The sequence below is a fragment of the Rhinoraja longicauda genome, chromosome 26 (genome assembly GCF_053455715.1).
Source record: "Rhinoraja longicauda isolate Sanriku21f chromosome 26, sRhiLon1.1, whole genome shotgun sequence".
Taxonomy (NCBI): Eukaryota; Metazoa; Chordata; class Chondrichthyes; order Rajiformes; family Arhynchobatidae; genus Rhinoraja; species Rhinoraja longicauda.
This window is the reverse complement of record NC_135978.1, coordinates 24,434,179-24,453,741: the sequence shown is the minus strand read 5'-3', so window position 1 is coordinate 24,453,741 and position 19,563 is coordinate 24,434,179. Positions and strand designations below refer to the sequence as shown.

Here is a 19,563-nt window from a genome sequence, read left to right as displayed (position 1 = left end):
AATATTGTTCAGAAGAACGTATGGGGGTGGATGGAGAGTGTATAAGGAGTGGATGTGAAAATGGGATATCATAGCACTGATTGGGTGATTGATGGTCCAAGTGGACTCGGTGGGCCAAAGGACCTGTTTCTATGCTGTATCTTTCAATCAATTCAATCAATCAAACTGTATGAGAGAAGGAAGAAAAAGCCTTGACTAGTCAGGAGGCAAACTTAACTCTAAGCTAAAGATAGACACAAACCTGGAGTAACTCAGACAGGCAGCATCTCTGGAGAGAAGGAATGGGTGACTTTGGGTCGAGACCCTTCTTCAGTTTGAAGAAGGGTGTCGACCCGAAATGTCACTGAAGAAGGGTCTTGACCCGAAACGTCACCCAGTCCTTCTCTCCAGAGATGCTGCCTGTCCTGCTGAGTTACTCCAGCTTTTTGTGTCTATCTTTGATTTAAATCAGCATCTGCAGTTTCTTCCTACACTAACTCTAAGCTAAGTTGCCATGGAACATTCAAATCCTACTCTTGAGACATGCCCATTGGATGGTGGCTGCTGCTTACAGTGCTCTGCTGAAGCAGTTCGGAAGGAGCTGTCTTTCGATGTGTTGTGAAACAGAATCTCTCACCTTGAGTGGATGTTTTTAAAAAACACTTCCTCTCCCTGTTCAGAAGTGTTAAGGGAGTTTTCACTAGTGTCCTTGCTTGCATACCAAGATGTTTATTATGTACAGAGACAGAATGAAGTCTGAATACACTTTCACTGAATGTGCATCATGATTATTGTTTTGGTAAACTATCTGGGCCTAAAAAATAGTGAATTATATAATTCTCTTGCATATTTAAGTGTATGACATTTTAAATTTGGAAGATCCTGTTGTAATGTTTCAGATTCTACCCCAATATGCATGTTCATATCTTGATCTAGCACCCAGTTAATATTCTTTAAACAGTGTTTGAAAATAAGTATTCTTTTTAAATTTCCTGGTTTGCTATCTGTGAATGCGTTCATGGAATTGGCTGCTCAGGTAGGTTGAGGACATCGCTGTTGACTCATGAACTGGAGGCCAGCAGTGGGAGGTGTTGGAAAGGGGAAGCTCTCAGCAGAGGTCACTGCATTTTTGTGGGGAGCATTCTGCGAGATCAACAAGAGGAGCCATGGCTTTGACCGTAAGTTCTGGGCCATTGGTTGGAGGAGAGGGTTCAAGGGCTAAATGGCCTATTCCTGTTCCTGTTTCTGTGTTCTTGCAGGAGTTGATGCTACTGGCCCGAATGATGATGATTGCTCTCTCCAGCACTAACGAATGGTTCTCTCTGTGCCAGGTTGGTGAGTTAGACGCCAGAGTCCTGGGCTGTCACTCCCTCGTTGCGAGGCCAGTGCCCTCCCCTCCTTCCCCACCCTGGTGCCCAGCAGCGTGTGGAGCCCTGCCACACCGCTTGCCTGCCACATCACGGCCTTCACCTGTGTGCTCCAGTGTTTCCCGTGCGAGCCCACCTGCCTCAGCGCCTCGTGGAGCAGCCCGGAGTTCGCGCTGCGTCCAGTGGCCCCCATGGTGAAGATGACAAGATCCAAGACGTTCCAGGCCTACCTTCCCACCTGCCACAGGACATACAGCTGCATCCACTGCCGGGCACACCTCGCCAACCACGACGAACTCATTTCCAAGGTACTTGCTGAATGATATCAGAAAATGCCTCCCCATGTCACATTGCGAAGCTGGTAGAGCTGCTGCCTCACTGTGCCCAGAGACCTGGGTTAGATCGTAACCTCAGGTGCTACCTGTGTGGACTTTGCACATTCTCCCTGTGATCCCTCTGGGTACTCCAGTTTACACACATCCCCAAAATGTGTGGGTTTGTAAGTTAATTGGCCTCTTAAATTTACCCTAATGTGTAGGGAGTGGAGGATAAAGTGTAATAATGTGGACTCAGTGGGTCCAAGGGCCTGTTTCGGTGTTTTATCTTTCAATCAATACAATCAATCAATCACATGGGAACAGAAGAGACTGAGACTCAATGGGGTAAGGGAGAGGTTAATTGAATACCTCAACACTTAAATTACTATTATTTCCTCGGGAGGGATCTTGAGATTTGCAGAATCGAGGCAGATAGACGAAGCTACCTTGCACATTACGCTCCTAGATCTGGAGGAACTTTCTAAAAATGAGAAATGGAAGTAAGAGTAGGTCATATGGCCCTTCAAATCTGCTCATCATTCAGTAACACCATTCTTTTCAAATCTGGAATTTGCTTTCCCCCAAAGAATCTGTGCAGAAAAAAAACTGCTGGGTATGGATGAGGTGAATGCAGAGTCTTTTATCCAGAGTAGGAGAATCAAGAAGCAGATGGCACAGATTTAAGGTAAGAGGGGAGAGATTTAATAGGAACCTGAGGTGCAACTTTTTCACACAGAAGATCATAATTGAGTGGTGGGCCAGGGTTGACGGTAAGGGCTATTTTATCCTTGTTGCCTCTCCTTTGAACTCGGGTGATGACTGACTTTGAATTCTTCCTCCGTGTGGCCTTGTCCTCTGCTGTCCTTCATTTCCTCCAGGCAACTAATTTTATTGTTTTTAATATATACATTTTTCTACATAATGGTATTGTGGGTTATTTTATATTAACTGAGAGCAGAGGGATCACAGCACTCCCACTGTAATGCACTGGGAATATTGGGCTGGCTCTGGTCTCTGAACTTGGATTCATGACCTTCTGACCATGTGCTACCCGCTGGGCTGTGTTTTTGGCAAGTCTCAGTAAATATACTCTGTCAGTCTTAACATTCAGTTTTACAACACAAACTCTGTTTGCCACAGTGGCTGCAAGTAATCTTCCTGACCCTAAATACAGGACTCACAATAGAACTCTTGTTTCTGTCATGCTCTGTGCCTGCTGCAGTGGTTGCTCAGATTTTGCTAGTTTAATGTGCTTCTGAAAGAAGATAAATGTGCATGGGTATCCAGTGTGCTGAAGCTTTTGACTCCTGATCTCGGATCCTATTAATAACTCGGTGAGAGCAGAGAGCTAACTTTCTGAATGTGCTTTAATCAAAAAATAGTTGGGGGGGGGTGGGGGGGGAGAAGCAGTGCTGAAATGATGCATGTTCCTCTTTTTAAATTTGTTTTCAATTAAAGCCCAGCACTGTTCCTCTAATCTCTTGTATGCCTGCATTTGGCTCTTTGGTCACTCCTGGCTGGAGTCTGAGTATAGTCAGTTCCATGGGTATTGTGGTTTCAGCACTGACCTCGGTAAAGTAGAGGTCATGGCTCTGAAAGGCAAGTTCTGGAATTGAAACTGGATTTTAAAAACTATCTACCAGGGAAGAAACTGCTATAGAAGCTGTATTTTTGTGCTGATAACTTCACATATAGGAATAAAAGGCTTATAAATCTGCTGGGCATTTTAATGTCCCTTCAAAGCCAGCCAAAGCTGTGCAGGTACTTTCAAAGTGTAGTCTGTGTTGAAAACACAGCTGCAAGTTTGTGCACAGCAAACAGCAACGTAATAATGACTCCATACACTGTGGTAGTGAAGTTGATTGAAGAATAAATATTTGGCCCAGGAAGAACTACCTTGCGTTTTTTGAACTGTTTGTTTGTTTTCCTTCACTTCAGGGACGTGTATGTTGCTGCCACTGACAACATTTATTACCTGTCCCCCTGCTTGCCCTCGTGAGGCCAGTGGTGAGCTGCCTCACTGAACTGTTGCAGCCTGCCGTGCAGTTAAGCAGGAAGTTGCAGTGCCATGGAAATACACTTACAAATTTGTGTAATATGTGACCAGGAGTGGAATCTGCAGGGGATGGGTATGCTGTCCTTGTCCCCTTTGATAAAGGTCGCCAGATATGGGAGATGCCCCTGGAACAGCCTGATGGTACACAGTGTGGCTGTGATGGAGGCTGGATGTTGGGAGGACTGCTTTGTCTTGAATGGTGTCAGTTTTCATGCTGTTATGGAATCATTGCCCTGGGAGAGGCAGCAGGATCCTTGGATTTAACATCTTACTGAACCCCCATGACATTACAGAACTGCCTGCATTGCCCTTTATTTCATTTCAAAAACAAATAGACAATAGGTGCTGGAGTAGGCCATTCGGCCCTTCGAGCCAGCACCGCCATTCAATGTGATCATGGCTGATCATTCTCAATCAGTACCCCGTTCCTGCTTTCTCCCCATACCCACTGACTCCGCTATCCTTAAGAGCTTTATCTAGCTCTCTCTTGAATGTATTCAGAGAATTGGCCTCCACTGCCCTCTGAGGCAGAGAATTCCACAGATTCACAACTCTCTGACTAAAAAAGTTTTTCCTCATCTCTGTTCTAAATGGCCTACCCCTTATTCTTAAACTGTGGCCCCTGGTTCTGGACTCCCCCAACATTGGGAACATGTTTCCTGCCTCTAACATGTCCAACCCCTTAATAATCTTATACGTTTCGATAAGATCCCCTCTCATCCTTCTAAATTCCAGTGTATACAAACCTAGTCGCTCTAGTCTTTCAACATATGACAGTCCCGCCATTCCGGGAATTAACCTAGTAAACCTACGCTGCACGCCCTCAATAGCAAGAATATCCTTCCTCAAATTTGGAGACCAAAACTGCACACAGTACTCCAGGTGCGGTCTCACTAGGGCCCTGTACAACTGCAGAAGGACCTCTTTGCTCCTATACTCAACTCCTCTCGTTATGAATGCCAACATTCCATTGGCTTTCTTCACTGCCTGCTGTACCTGCATGCTTCCTTTCAGTGACTGATGCACTAAGACACCCAGATCACGTTGTACGTCCCTTTTTCCTAACTTGACACCATTCAAATAATAATCTGCCTTCCTATTCTTACCACCAAAGTGGATAACCTCACACTTATCCACATTAAACTGCATCTGCCATGCATCTGCCCACTCACACAACCTGTCCAAGTCACCCTGCAACCTCATAGCATCTTCCTCACAGTTCAATCTTATTGATAAGATACAAGAAATGCAAAGCAGTATATGGATTTGTCTAGTGCATACACTCAACCTACCATCAAGTTAATGCATTCTATCAACGCTAATGTGACCTCTTTGAACAACAGGCCCTGCAAACACTTGTACGGTTTGTTATACAGGATCCAATTACTCTAGTGGCAGGATCTTAGTCCTTTTCAGGATCTTAGAAAGGATCTTCGTCCTTTCCCACAAAGCCTTTGTGTTGGTTACACCAAGCCCCAGTGCAGATCTGAACATGTACAGATGCAGCCTGGAATGTGTCAGTTTGTGGCATTCATTTATGGACATCTCCTTATACTGGAATAGCAACAAGGTTTGAGCAGACCAAAGTGCATCTTTCACCAAGTTGATGCTCTTCCTGCAATACTTCATTTTTCTATTTGTGTGTGGCCCTGGGAACAGCCATAGATCAGAGAGTCCTCTGTGAAAGCTTAGCATAGATCTCAAAACCCTTTCATCTGTTGTACAGGGCATTGGTGAGACCACACCTGGAGTATTGCGTACAGTTTTATCATATCATATCATATATATATACAGCCGGAAACAGGCCTTTTCGGCCCACCAAGTCCGTGCCGCCCAGCGATCCCCGCACATTAACACTATCCTACACCCACTAGGGACAATTTTTTACATTTACCCAGCCAATTAACCTACATACCTGTACGTCTTTGGAGTGTGGGAGGAAACCGAAGATCTCGGAGAAAACCCACGCAGGTCACGGGGAGAACGTACAAACTCCTTACAGTGCAGCACCCGTAGTCAGGATCGAACCTGAGTCTCCGGCGCTGCATTCGCTGTAAAGCAGCAACTCTACCGCTGCGCTAACGTGCCGCCCTGGTCTCCTAATCTGAGGAAAGACATTCTTGCCATAGAGGGAGTACAGAGAAGGTTCACCAGATTGATTCCTGGGATGGCAGGACTTTCATATGAAGAAAGACTGGATAGACTCGGCTTGTACTCGCTGGAATTTAGAAGATTGAGGGGATCTTATAGAAACTTACAAAATTCTTAAGGGGTTGGACAGGCTAGATGCAGGAAGATTGTTCCCGATGTTGGGGAAGTCCAGAACAACGGGTCACAGTTTAAGGATAAGGGGGAAGTCTTTTAGGACCGAGATGAGAAAGTTTTTTTTCACACAGAGAGTGGTGAATCTGTGGAATTCTCTGCCGCAGAAGGTAGTTGAGGCCAGTTCATTGGCTATATTTAAGAGGGAGTTAGATGTGGCCCTTGTGGCTAAGGGGATCAGGGGGTATGGAGAGAAGGCAGGTACGGGATACTGAGTTGGATGATCAGCCATGATCATATTGACTAGCTGAATTTTTAGTACATGGATAGAACTTGAACTCTGGTCCTTCACCTCAGAGTGTGTTTGCAAATTGACTGAAGGGCTAGTTGGGTCAAGTTGACCCAGGAGGGCAGGGTGGGAACCAAAGAGGATGCCTTCTCAGGAGAGTGGTGGGGGAATAAATTCGTAAAGTGGTTCCTGTAGCTGAATGTCAGATCCTTTTTAGGGAAGCTCTTCCATTGGTGGGCAACCAGGAGACCAACAGCTGGTAGAGCTGCTGCCTCATGGCACCATAGACCTGGGTTCGGGTGCAATGTGGAGTTTGCACCTTCTCTCTGTGACTGCATGGGTTTTCTCCCACGTCGCAGAGACTTGTGGTTTTTATAGATTAATTGGCCTCGGTAAAATTGCCCCTGATGTGTAAGGAGTGGATGAGAAAGTGAGATAGCATGAACTAGTGCGAATGGGTGTGTAGGAAGGAACTGCAGATGTTGGTTTAAATCAAAGATAGGCACAAGAAGCTGTAGTAACTCAGTGGGTCAGACAGCATCACTGGAGAAAAGGAATAGGTGATGTTTCAGGTCGAGACTGAAGAAGGGTCTTGACCCGAAATGTCACCTCTTCCCTTTTCTCCAGTGATGCTATCTAACCCACTGAGTTACTCCAGCTTTTTGTGCCTATCTTAAGTGTGAATGGGTGATCAATTGTCAATGTGGAGTTGGTGTGCTAAAGGGCCTGATTCTATGCTGTACTTCTGAACTGCATTAAATTAATTTTATAAATGTGGCTCCTCAATTTGTCTTTAGGATTTTTTTTTCTTTTGTGGAAGTGGAACTTTTACTTCTGGGAGCAGCAGAAGCAGCTAACTGTCTCCTGGGATTCTTTCCCCTGGAGGCTTCTGGAATTCCTATCCAAAAATTTGCACTCCCTTTCTCCTTTAAAACCTAACTCTGCGAAGCTCCTAATACCTGGTGATAGTTTGCAGTCTAGGTGCTCCTGCAGTGTTTCTGCACCAAGGCTCCCACTCCTATCCCTTCTCACTCCATAACTCTGCAACCTTCTGTCTCATCATCTTTGTGTTTATCCAGCCGTGGGTGATGGAATTGCTGGCATTGTCTAGTGAGAGGCCAGGAGACTCAATAGGCCCCATTGGATGAAGTCTTTTGGAAATCCAATCTTTTTTTTTCCCTTGTAGACACGAGACTGCAGATGCTGCAATCCTGAGCAAAAAAAAACTGTTGGAGGAAGTCTGTGGGTCGGCCAGCATGTGTAGAGGGAAATGGACATTGGGCATTTTGGGGTTGGACCCTTAGACCCCAACCTGAAATGTGGTCTGGCCATTTTCCCACTGGACCCGCGCTCAGTTCCCCCAGCAGTTGTGTGTGTGTTTATTTTGCTGGGTATTTTTGTCTGCTGGAGCTCGATGCCTTTGTTCAGCTGAGCGTGGATGAGTCTCTGTCTCTTTAAGAAAGGGATTGCGAGGACTGATTAATACTGACATATCCCAATTGGATCCACAGAACTAATGAGAGAGACATGACTGCTATTAGACGTTTTCTGAAAACTATTATGCCCACCTGATGTATCGTGGATCGACGTTCAGTTCTACTCACATTTAGTTTTTTTTTAAACGTAATTGGCAGTGAAATGAGCAGACCTGATTTTGCAGCTGTATGCAAATTTGTTGTACAGTAACTACTGCTTATCATGAAAATGCCAGCATGACCTGGATTTCTGGTGTCTTGATTAAGCCAGACCCCATGCAAGGCTTCCTGGGGCTGATGCCACTTTTTATTTCCCTCGTCTTGTTAACAAATTGTTCGAGGATGGGGGTGGGGTTGTGGTTGCAACATCGCTGATAGGGCAGCACTCCCTCAATACTCGTTCCAGTCTGGGTTATGCAGAAATGCCTGGGGTGAGAATTTGACTCACTGCCTGGTAAGGCGGACAAGGCCTTGACCAAGGCTGAGATGGACAAAGAAATATTTGAAGTATAGAATTATTGTTCCTGGCAAACTGTTATTGCTTCACCACACAAGGCTTTCGCTTCGCTGAGGATGGGAACTTGCTGTGTGCAAATTGGCTGCCGTATTTGCTACATTATCATGGTGACTGCACGTCAGAGGTTCCGCAGTGGCTGTACGTTGCTGTGATAGTGATGTGATTGCTATTGATGAGTGGAAGGTCTTTGCTTTTTACTCCGATTCTCTGTCCACCATTTGCAGCAGTACCAATCTCTCCCATTGGTTTGAAAGGAGAGGTCTTAATGTCCCTGAGGGTATGAGGGGGTACGTTTTTACAGAATGGTTTATATCTGGAACATACTGGCAGGAGGTGATGGAATCGGGTTTAAGATACTTTCAAACGGATAAAAAGGGCAGGGCATTGATGGGTACATCCCTCTACCAGGATTACTTTGGTTTAGACGTACAGCATGGAAACGGGCCCCTTCGCTCACCAAAGCCACACTGACCGTCAATTAGCTGTTCACACCAGTTCTGTATTATCCCACTTTCGTATCCTCTCCCTGTACTCTTGGGGCAATTTACAGTGGCCAATTAACCTACAAACCTGTAAATCTTGGGGAAGTGGGAGGAAACCTATGCAGTCACAGGGAAAACACACCTTCCAAGGTCAGGATCAAATCTGGCACTGTGAGACAGCAGTTCTACCAGCTGTGCCACTGCTTCCCATAGTTCTAGATGGGCAAAAAGGTTGGCATGGACGTGGTGGGTTGAAGGGCCCGTTTCTGTGCTGTGCAACTGACTTGTGGAACGAAGGTGAGGTTTTTAAATCCTGAGTGGTTGCGCTCACTAATGAGGGTGGGGTACAACTTGCTCTGCCCATTGGTCCCTCCATATATTAACTTTGGGCTGGTATTGACGCCATTGTCCTGATCTAACTGCAAGTAGCAATTTTGTCTTGGCTGATCGTTATCTGATTTAAAAACCTTTACTTGTGACTTTATAAACCAAAGATGTGCGGGGTTGTAAGTTAATTTTCTTTTATAAATTGCCTACTGTGTAGGATGCGAAAGTGGGGCAATGTAGAACTAATGAACGAGTGATCGTCGGTTGGTGTGGGCTGAAAGGCCTGCTTCCACACTCTAGCTCTAAACTAAACTATAGTGGGACAATATCGGGTGGGAGGTGAAACCAAGAAGCTAATGTGTCCTCCAAGACATGGAGTTCCATGTCTGAAGAAGGGTCTCGACCCGAAACATCACCCATTCCTTCTCTCTAGAGATGCTGCCTGTCCCGCTGAGTTACTCCAGCATTTTGTGCCCACCTTTTCAATAATGGGTGAAAGGAGCTGGTGTACTTGCATCAAAACAAACTTCCTTCATTTCCACTTAATTCCACCTAGCACCTTAACTCTGACCCACCTGCCAGTGAAATCCCATTGGCATGTCCTGCCCACAGTTTCTTCCAGAAGCTCACAGGATTTTGAAACTTTGAAAAGAAAAAAACCCTGCTTCAGTTTGACAATATTTGGCTCAGTGATTTGACTCTGATCCAGATCTCGACCTCAAAAGTGAAAATACTGCAGAGGCTGGAAATCTGCAATGCAAACATAAACTGTTGGAATCCTCTTGTCCGGTTGCATCTGATCTAAGATCATCAACCTCGACAATCAATGCTGTTTTTTTCTCTACAGCTGCTACCAGACCTCAGAATTTCCAACAGTTTCTGTTTGTATTCCAGAATATTGACGTTCTCGCCTTCATTCCATCTGTCGGGTATTTCTTTAAAAACAAGCTGACAATAACATCAACACGATGTATTAACGTAGCGTTGTGCTGAGTAAGGTCCTGAGGCAGTTTGCAGGAGCGTTCCATTTGACCCCAAGCTACTGCATCGGAAAGGATATGTGATCAAAGGATGACAGCATCTTTAAGGAGGTGGGCAGAGAGGATTAGGGAGGAGATTGCAGAGGATGGAACCTTGGCAGCTGAAAAGTCAGCCACTGCTGATGGAGGGATTTTAACAAAGAAAGCCGCCTGCAATGCTTGCTGACAGATGGCGCAATTGCTGTGACTTAACCCAATAATGACAGGAGAGAGAAGAGGTCTAGATTGGCAAAGTGTTATGAACTGGATTATGCTGCCTATAGGAAATCCATTGGCAACTTTCAAATTGCATTTAAAGGGCGGCACAGCTGGTAGAGCTGCTACCTCAAAGGGCCAGAGAACCGGGTTTGATTATGACCCTTGGTGCTCTCTGTGTGGAGGTTGCACATTTTCTCAGTGAATGCGTGGTTTTTCTCCAGGTGCTCTGATTTCCTCCCACATCCCAAAGATATGCAGGTTTATAGGTTAGTTGGCCTCTCTAAATTGCCCCTTGTGTGTAGGGAGTGGATGAGAAAGTGGGATAACATAGAACTAGTGTGAATGGGTGATCGGCTGCCATGCTTTTCCTTTCATTCAGTCGAGAAAACTCAAGTTTTCTCTTTCAGAGCTGATGGACAGAATAGGTTCAGTTGACAGTACACTGGAAGATTTCTACTGGGGGAGGTGTTTTACTGTGGATTTATTGGCTGACTGCAGTCCATATGGGATGAGGGTCTGAAATTGAGTCAGCAACTCATGGGTTCCTGAGTGTTTGTGGATGGAGGCATGGCAGAGGTTCTTCAGGTTAACCCTTCAACTATTGCTTGTCTCTTCATCCCATCCCACCTGTCTATCCCCTGCAGATTAGCACCCACCAAGTTCACATCTCTACCACCCTCCCCAAGCACTGCCTCGGTGCACGGCTGGCATCTGCCACATGCCCTTGGGATGGTGGTGGGATTGCCAGCTCACGGTGACAGTTCAAAGTCTGTGACAGGACTCTACATCAGCAGTGAAATCACTCTGTGAAGTTTAACTAAAACATCCCTCACCTGCAACCTCCTTGCTTGGTGATTCTGTGACAGTTAGAAAACCAGCCCCCAGGAATGGCTCTCAGCATTGAGCATTAAAGGCCTCCCTGGGGACAATTGGCTTGAGGAAGCTGAGATCCCCGATGATGGGATTAGGGTAAGCTTCCCACGGCCCTCGCGCCATCTCCGACTCTCAGTCCCAGCCCTTGGATCTTAAAACTAATCAATGATATTACTTTTATTACTTTTGGTAAGAAGTTGCTGTGGTAATTTGCTTCAGGTACAGAAGAGTACAAGTTCACTTCTCTAGATGTGAAACATTTGGGCTTTTTGTGAAAGGACAGTGGAATTACACATTCTCTGTCAGTTAGTACTCGCCAATCCGCCTATGTGTTGGTCCCGTTGTTACCTGAGTGGACAGGTGCTCTGTCATGTGTCACAGAGAGTTCACAAGGTTGTTGTTTTTCGTTTGGTTCCCTTTTTACTTGGAGCCTGTGACCTGGGTAATGGCAGAACCAAAACACCTGGGAGTTGGCAAGCAATATTTTACCACTGGTGTGAGACCGTTGTGTTCTGTAAGTGACTGATCGTTCAAGTACCCACTGTCTCCCTCAGTCCTGCCACACTGGCCCATCACTGCTGCGCACAATGTATCCAATGTGTTGATGCCCAGGTTTGGTGATTTGGTGTGTTAATTGTACAATGGCTCTGGACTTTGGGTGAGATGAGGAGTGTCCTTAACATCCAGTCAACGAGGCAGGGTCTTTCCTTTCTTATCTTGCCTTATGATTCCACCTACCGTCATTGCCCCAACTGTCTCCTCGCCCACATAATGTATTTGGGATAAGCATCACTCCCATCCCTTCCACCCGACCACTCCGTCAGTCACTCCTTTTGAAAGTTCATGAGTCATTGAGTTGACGGTGGTGGGGAATAGTAGAGATATTTTGTGCTTTCTCAGAGATCCCTAACCTTTGAGGTTGGTTTGAAGAAGTCTCATAGATTGCAGTAGATCTGTTTTCACCCTCCCCTAACATGTCATGACAAAGATGCAGTAGATGCAGGAAATGGTCATTGCCCGCAAGTCTGTGCCATCGTGCCTTAAGACTAGCTCCTACCTCATTGTTCTGCATCTTGTCCATCCCTACTCTCAGGAGGATCAATTATTTTCAATGGTCACATAATCTGTGGGTGATTTATTCTTTGAGAGACATGACCAGCTGGAGTTTTTGTTCTTGATATCCCACGAGGTATGAATGATCCGAAGCCCATGGCAGTCTGGAGGCTGACAAAACATTTGGTAATGAATTTGGTAGAATTGCAGCGCAGGAGCAGACAATTTGGTCCATGTTTTCCTCCGCTCAGTCCGTCTTAACCCACCTGATCTCCCGGTGGCTCAGCACTTCAACTCCCCCTCCCATTCCCAATCTGACCTTTCTGTCCTGGGCCTCCTCCATTGTCAGTGAGGCCCAGTGCAAATTGGAGGAACAGCTCCTCATATTTCGCTTGGGTAGTTTACACCCGAGTGGTATGAACATTGACTTCTCTAACTTCAGATAGTCCCTGCTTTCCCTATCTCTATCCCCTCCCCCTCTATCTTTATTCTCTATCCCCTCCCCTTCCCAATTCAGCCACTAATCTTCCTGTCTCCAACTACATTTTATCTTTGTCCTGCCCCTTCTTCTGACATCAGTCTGAAGAAGGGTCTCAACCGAAACATCACCCATTCCTTCTCTCCGGAGATGCTGCCTGACCTGAGTTACTCCAGCATTTTGTGTCTACATTTGGTCCATGGTGGTGTTTGCAGCCAATGTGCTTGAGCTCCAGGGGGTAGGACAGTGGGTTAGATTGGGAGGTTTGGAAATCACTTGTTTGCAAGGATGCTGTGGGATGTGGTCCACACCTTGAAATAATAATGGACCTACCTGGCTTCTTGAAATTTGGGGGGGAAAGTTGTTGCAGTCATGAAGGGCTTATTGAATGGTCGTTGCCTTTTGTGCTGATTGTATTTAAATAATGTAAGTGGCATTTCAGGAAGTTATTTGGTGTTCTGTTTTCCCTCAATTCATATACTGTCTCATACAGCCATCTATTCTCGCTGCACCATAGCGCCATTGAAATCATTCCAATGGGATGCATCATGGCACAGTTTGCCCAAAACTGCAAGAAATTGCAGAGAGTTGTGGTTGCATTCCAGTCCATCATGCAAGCTAGCCTTTTCCATCAATATCGTGTCAGGTCCTCTTCCCCCCCTCCCCCCAACACCCACCTACTCACCATCATCTTCATCTACACTTCATGCTTTCTCAGGAACGCAGCCAACATCATCAAGGATCTGTTTTCTTTCTCACTACTTCTTGTACTCGTGTAGTTGCATTTTTGTATTGTATGATCTGCCTGAAACACATGAAAAATAGGTTTGTGACTGCGTCTTGGTGCATAATAAACAAAAACAAAATTCATACTAACTTTCCCTGTAACCTATTCTCCCCACAAAGCCGAGAAGACTGCGACTAAATGTGGGTAATTGGATGGTATAGACGTACAAAGGTGGGCTGATGGGCCTGTTTCTGTCCTGTGCCACTCTGACTCCTATCCATTTTACCATCCACACTGCATTAGGGACTAAGTACAGAGGCTAATTAATCAAGAGTCAATAGTTTTTAATTGTCATATGTATTGACAATGGAACAATGACCCTTTTACTTGCAGCAGCATAACAGGCCTGTAAATGCAATACACGCTGATAATGAATAACACCCAAAAAAAATTATATCCACACCACTAACGCAAAAAAGTTCAAGTCCTTAGTGCAACCAAAGAGAGTCCATTGAAGTTCGTAGTTGAGGTTTATGTTGTGTTCAAGAGCCTAATAGTTGTTGGGAAGAAGCTATTGCTAAACCTGGCGGTCATTTTTCTCAGCCCCTTGTGCCACCTTCCTGATGGTAATCTACCCATTTGCAAGATTTTGGGTTATGGGAATAAAACTGGTGTACCTGGGGGAATCCCACATAGTCACAGGGAGTAATGCAAATATAGTCAGCACCGGAGGTTGCTGGAGTTCTGAGGCAGTAGCTCTACAGCTGTGCCATTATGTTCTGGAACTAAGTCATTCTCCACCTCTTCCTCACTCCTTGGTCAGAGATCAATGTCCTGTGGGTGTTGTTGGTGGAGTTGAGGTAAGTTTCCATTGGTCTCGATAAGCTAAGCTTGCACCACGTACCTACTGACAAAGCTGGAGCTCGTCCAGAGGGAGAGCCAGGAACTGGCTCTGCCCTTCTTTGCAGGGCTCTGCAATGCCAGTCTGAGCCAGAGCAGCAAGTTGGCAGTAAACTGAGAAGCTGTTAGCGTTTCTGGAAAAACCAGCCAACATTCTGTGTCACCGCATAGAGCAAAGGAGGACTGGCCCACTTTGAATCTTGGTTTTCTGGCCTGAATTTCCAGTCTTAAATGATTTGTGCTCAGTTATTAATTCCAAAAGGAAAGTTTCTGAATCCTAAGAATTTAAAACAAAAGGCTGCTTTTGAATCAACAGCACAGACTGGCATTTACATAACACGAGTAAAACACCCTAAGGCAACAACATAAAACATAATGAAGGCCTATTACCAAAGATCGGCTTAAAGATGCAGGTTTTAAGGAGTCTTAAAAGAGGCAAGGGAGTAAGGGAAAAGGGAATTCCTGCAGCTGAAGACATTGTTGCTCATGGAGGAGGGTGAACAGAAAGCTAGGTACAAGGATACCGTGGCGTTTTCTATGGATGGAGGGGATTATAGTGGTGGGGGAGAAATCAGCACATTTGAAAACAAGGTTAAGAATTGTAAAATTTGCACCGCATGTCAGTGTTGTCCAACATATGGGAAGTGAGGGAATAGCCTGGATGCAGGAGGTTGATGCTGTGGAAGTGGCTTGGTCGCGGAAAAACTCTTCTGTGATTGGAGTATAGCTTTTTTTCCCCAGAGAGACCGACAAGGGACATGGAATAGTCCATAGGAACAGGCCTTTCGGCCCACAAAATGCATGCCAGTCATGATGCTATGTGAAACTAATCTCTGCACGAGATCCATATCCTTCCTTTCCCTGCACGTCCATGTGCCTATCCAAAAGCTTCTTCAATACCACTATCATATCTGCCTCCAGTACCACCCCAGGCAGTGTGGTCCAGGCATTTACACTCTCTTGCCCTGCACATCTCCTTTAAACTTTGCCGCTCTCATCTTAAAGCTATGCCCTCTTGTCTTTGACATTTCCACATTGAGGAAAAAGGTACTGGCTGTCTATCCTCTCTATCTCATAATTTTATATACATCTATCAGGTCTCCTTCAACTTCTGTCATTCCAGGGAAAACGACCCAAGTTTTCCCAAGCTCTTCTTGTAGGTAATACTCCCTCATACAGGCATCTGTTTTGCACCTTTTCCAAAGCCTCTGCATCCTTTTTGTAATGAATCGATCACTCATTACACACTACACACAAGGGACCGAACAGGGTGAGCCCTTCATCTTTGTCTACCCATTACCTCTCTATGGGACAAGTAAATGAGGAGTAGAACAGCCAGTCAGGAAACCAGAGGTTTTTGTGGACAGTGGATGGATTATTTGTGGAATTCATTGCCACAGAAGGCTGTGGAGGCCAAGTCAATGGATATTTTTACGGCAGAGATTGAAAGATTCTTGATGAGTACGGCCGTCGGGGGTATTGGGGAGAAGGCAGAAGAATGGGGTTAGGAGGGAGAGATAGATCAGACATGATTGAATGGTGGCGTAGACTTGATGGGCCGAATGGTCTAATTCCGTTCCCATCACTTGGGACCGTGATGCCAAACTTTCAGCTGCTTATTAGAATAGGTAAGGCATTAAAAGGGTTAATTATTACGTTTACAAGTTAGAACAGGTCTGTGGTGCAGGTGCTCCCCAAAGTAACTTAATCTACCCCGATCATTCAGCTTCCCCTTAAAAGAATCAATGTTATTCGGCTCTCTTTTCCCTGAGGAAATAAGTTCCACATGGAGCAGTTATCCAATATTTTCTTTCCCCCGCCTTCTTTAAACAGTTCCTTGTGTGAGCAAAGCAATCCATGCATTCTATGCAAACAGCAGCAGTGCTGGTGGCATTTGCCTGTGTAACAAGCAGGATAGTGTGAGGATCTATTGGGTTGAAAAAGTCCTGCTTGCCCGTCTCTTAATAGTCAATGAGGGACTGAGCTTTCTTAAGTAATGTTTGTGAATGGGTTGTACCATAATTCCTCAGAAACTGCAGCATTTATTAAGGATACAGATCACCCTTTCTTTCCTTGTTATTTTCCTCCTTTTGGTGTTTTGAGCTCAGAGAGCAGACAGCTGGGAGGAGAACTAGCTAATGCTTCCTGTACTTTAGCACAGAACATAGAACAGTACAGCACACGAACAGGCCCCTCAGTCCACAAGGTCTTGGCCAAACATGATGCCAAGATAAACTAATCTCATCTGCCTGCACACGGTCCAAATTCCTCCATTCCCTGCATATCTATCTGCCTACCTAAAAGCCTCTTAAATGCCACGATCATTTTTGTCTCCACCACCACCCCCGGCAGCACGTTGCCACCAGCAACCACAGCTCGTGTACAAAAAAAAGCTTGCCCCGCACACCTTTCACCTTAATGCTATGACCTTTAGTCTTTGACATTTTCACCCTGGGATAAAGGTTCAGATAAGAAGATTTTGTAAAGGATTTTGTTCATCACAAGCCTTTGCCACATTGTGGTTTGGTCTTGCAAATTAGCAGTGAGGTTATCCAGACACACTTCACCCTGGTTTTCTCTCCCCACTGATGTCTATTTTTAAACATTCTTCCAAGTCAACCGCCAAGGTTCATTTCTAAATCATCAGTAGCACCACAAAGACCTTGTTGTTAATTTTGTTGCTGTTTGTGGGAGCTTGCTGTGCACAAGTCATCTCTATTTTTAATTTAATACATGATTGGCTGTTAAGGTGTTAAATTGGTGACATTTGCTGGATCAATGCTCTCTGGATTTGTCAGTCTCCTTTGTCTTTGAAAGGTTTTTCAATGATTTTTGTTTTCTCATTTCTTTTTACAGTCTTTTCAAGGGAGCCAAGGCCGAGCTTACCTGTTCAATTCAGTGTGAGTATCAGCACTAAACTTCCAGCCAAAGAAAAACAATATTCCTGCATGCCACACTGCTTCCCAACCTCAAATTTCTGTGGTTTGTCTCCCCTTAAAAGAATGTAGAAATGGAAGCAGGAGGAGGCCATTCTGGCCTTTGTGTTTGTTCCACCATTCATTAGATCTTAGCTAATCTTTTACTTCTGTATCACTTTCCTGCATGAAAGATTCATTGGTTAGGAAGATCAAACCTGTACATAATATCCTATATATGCTCTCACCTGGACTCTGTGTACTTGAAACAAGACCTCTCTACTCAACTGCTCTTGCAATATATCATTTGCCTTCCAAATCACTGTACCTCCATGCATGTACAGTGATTTGGGTAAAACACCAACATTCTTCATCTTTTATATATTTAGTTTCTACATTGTGTGCTGGCTGATGTTAACCCTGCTGTTTGCTCTTGTCTCCTTACAGAGTTAATGTGGGTTGTGGACCAGCAGAGGAGCGTGTTTTACTCACGGGCCTGCATGCAGTGGCGGATATTTACTGTGAAAACTGCAAAACCACACTGGGCTGGAAATATGTGAGTTGCTGTGTGTTCATTATCGCTTTAGTGAAGTGCCTTTTGACACTTTGTCTGCATTCTGGGTATTGTATAAAAGCAAACTGTGGTTAACAGTCTACCCTCCTACTGTGGACAGTATATTGGACCCTTTACACACGTACTCACTTGACAAACTGACGTAGACCTGAACCACAAACAAGGTATGAACCTGGAGACATGGGAACTGTACATGCTGAAATCTTGAGCAAAACACAAAGTGCTGGAGGAACTCGGCGGGTCAGGCAACATTTGTGGAGGGATTAGACGGGTGACGTTTGGGGTGGGGACCTTTCTACACACTGAAGTAAGAAGCTTATGGTATGTTTGCTTTCATTGGACAGGGCATTGAGCATAAGAGTCAGGAAGGCATGATGCAGTTTTGCAGGACTTTGGTGAGGCTGCATTTGGAGTATTATGTGTAGTTCTGGTCATCTCATTATAGCAAGGATGTGAAGGCTTTGGAACTGGTGCAGACGAGGTTTACCAGAATGATGCATGGATTAGGGGGTATTAGCTACAGGGAGAGGTTGGTCAGACTTGGATTGTTTTCTCTGGACCCTGAAGGTGAAGAGAGATCTGAAAGAAGTAAATAAAATTGGATGAGGTAGACATTGAGGACCTTTTTTCCTGGGATGGCAATATCCAATAGCAGAGGGCATAGCTTTAAGGTGAGAGGGGCAAAGTTTAAAGGAATTATTATGTGGGACAAACTTTTTTAACACACGGTGGTGATGGAGGTAGTTATGATAATGGTATTTAAGAGACTATTTGAAAAGCACATGAATATGCAGGGCATGGAAGGATATGGATTATGTGCAGGCAGATACGAATTGGTTTTGGCATCATGTTCGTCACAGACATTGTGAGCCGAAGGGCTTCTTTCTGTGCTGCACTGTTCTATGTTCTTGGACAATGATCAAATGTGACCATGGTTGGCTGATTATCATTGTATAGTGATCATATAATGAAGACATTAGTGTTATTGTTTCCCAATGTTAGTGGGTTAGCTTGCGAAATAGTAGAAAACCTCTATCCAGATACGAACATTCCAATGTTGAGCATGGGGATGATCAAAGCCCAGCAGCTCTCTTATTATGAAAATCAAAAACATTGCAGAAGTTGAAGATTTGAAATTAAAGCAGTAAACACTGAAAAGGTTAGGCAGAGTTAATATTTTGGGTCGCAGTCCCTTTGTCAGTAGTTCACGTTTTGAATCTCTTTAAAAATAAATAGATCCCACATGTGTTCAAATGCTTCCGTGACCTCTTCCCTCCGTAAATAGCTCCTGTTCTTTAATCCTCTTAGATCTCTAATCTTCAAATCTGATTTCCCTTGGATCTCTCTCCCCAGTTTCATTCACTCTACCGTTGGCTAGTGCACATTCAGCTGCCAGGAGTTTGTTTGGGTCTCTAAGGCACTCCATTTACAAGGCACAAGTAAGATAGCGTGATGGAATATTCTCCCCTTGCTTGGTTGAGTGCAAATCCAGAGTACTCGAGCTCAACAACATCTGTTAGATTGGCACCCCAGCCACTATTCTGTACTCTCCCTATCCCCTTACACTGTGACTCATATGTTTACCATGGGTATAATGCAATATGGTTACTTGAATATACTCTTCTGAAAGCACCTTCCAAAGCCGAGACCTCTACTGGAGAAAAGGACAAATGCAGCAGGCACATGGGAAGCCAACCAGTTAAGGATTACCTTTGAGGGCAACACTCCACTGGT

General features: G+C 44.9%; 1 protein-coding gene across 4 annotated transcripts in view; it reads left to right on the top strand.

Annotated features, from left to right (window-relative positions):
* ypel2a (yippee-like 2a) overlaps positions 1–19,563 on the top strand; it is a 35,204-nt gene that overhangs the window by 9,965 nt on the left and 5,676 nt on the right. For 2 of the 4 annotated variants that reach the window (XM_078422208.1, XM_078422207.1), the window contains 3 exons: positions 1,311–1,654; positions 17,197–17,240; positions 17,703–17,811. In XM_078422208.1, coding sequence (XP_078278334.1) covers positions 1,538–1,654; positions 17,197–17,240; positions 17,703–17,811 — 270 coding nt within the window. In that variant the 5' untranslated portion in view covers positions 1,311–1,537. Of the gene's footprint in view, positions 1–1,238; positions 1,655–17,196; positions 17,241–17,702; positions 17,812–19,563 lie in introns of all 4 variants that reach the window. The other 2 variants (XM_078422205.1, XM_078422206.1) reach the window with 1 other exon arrangement.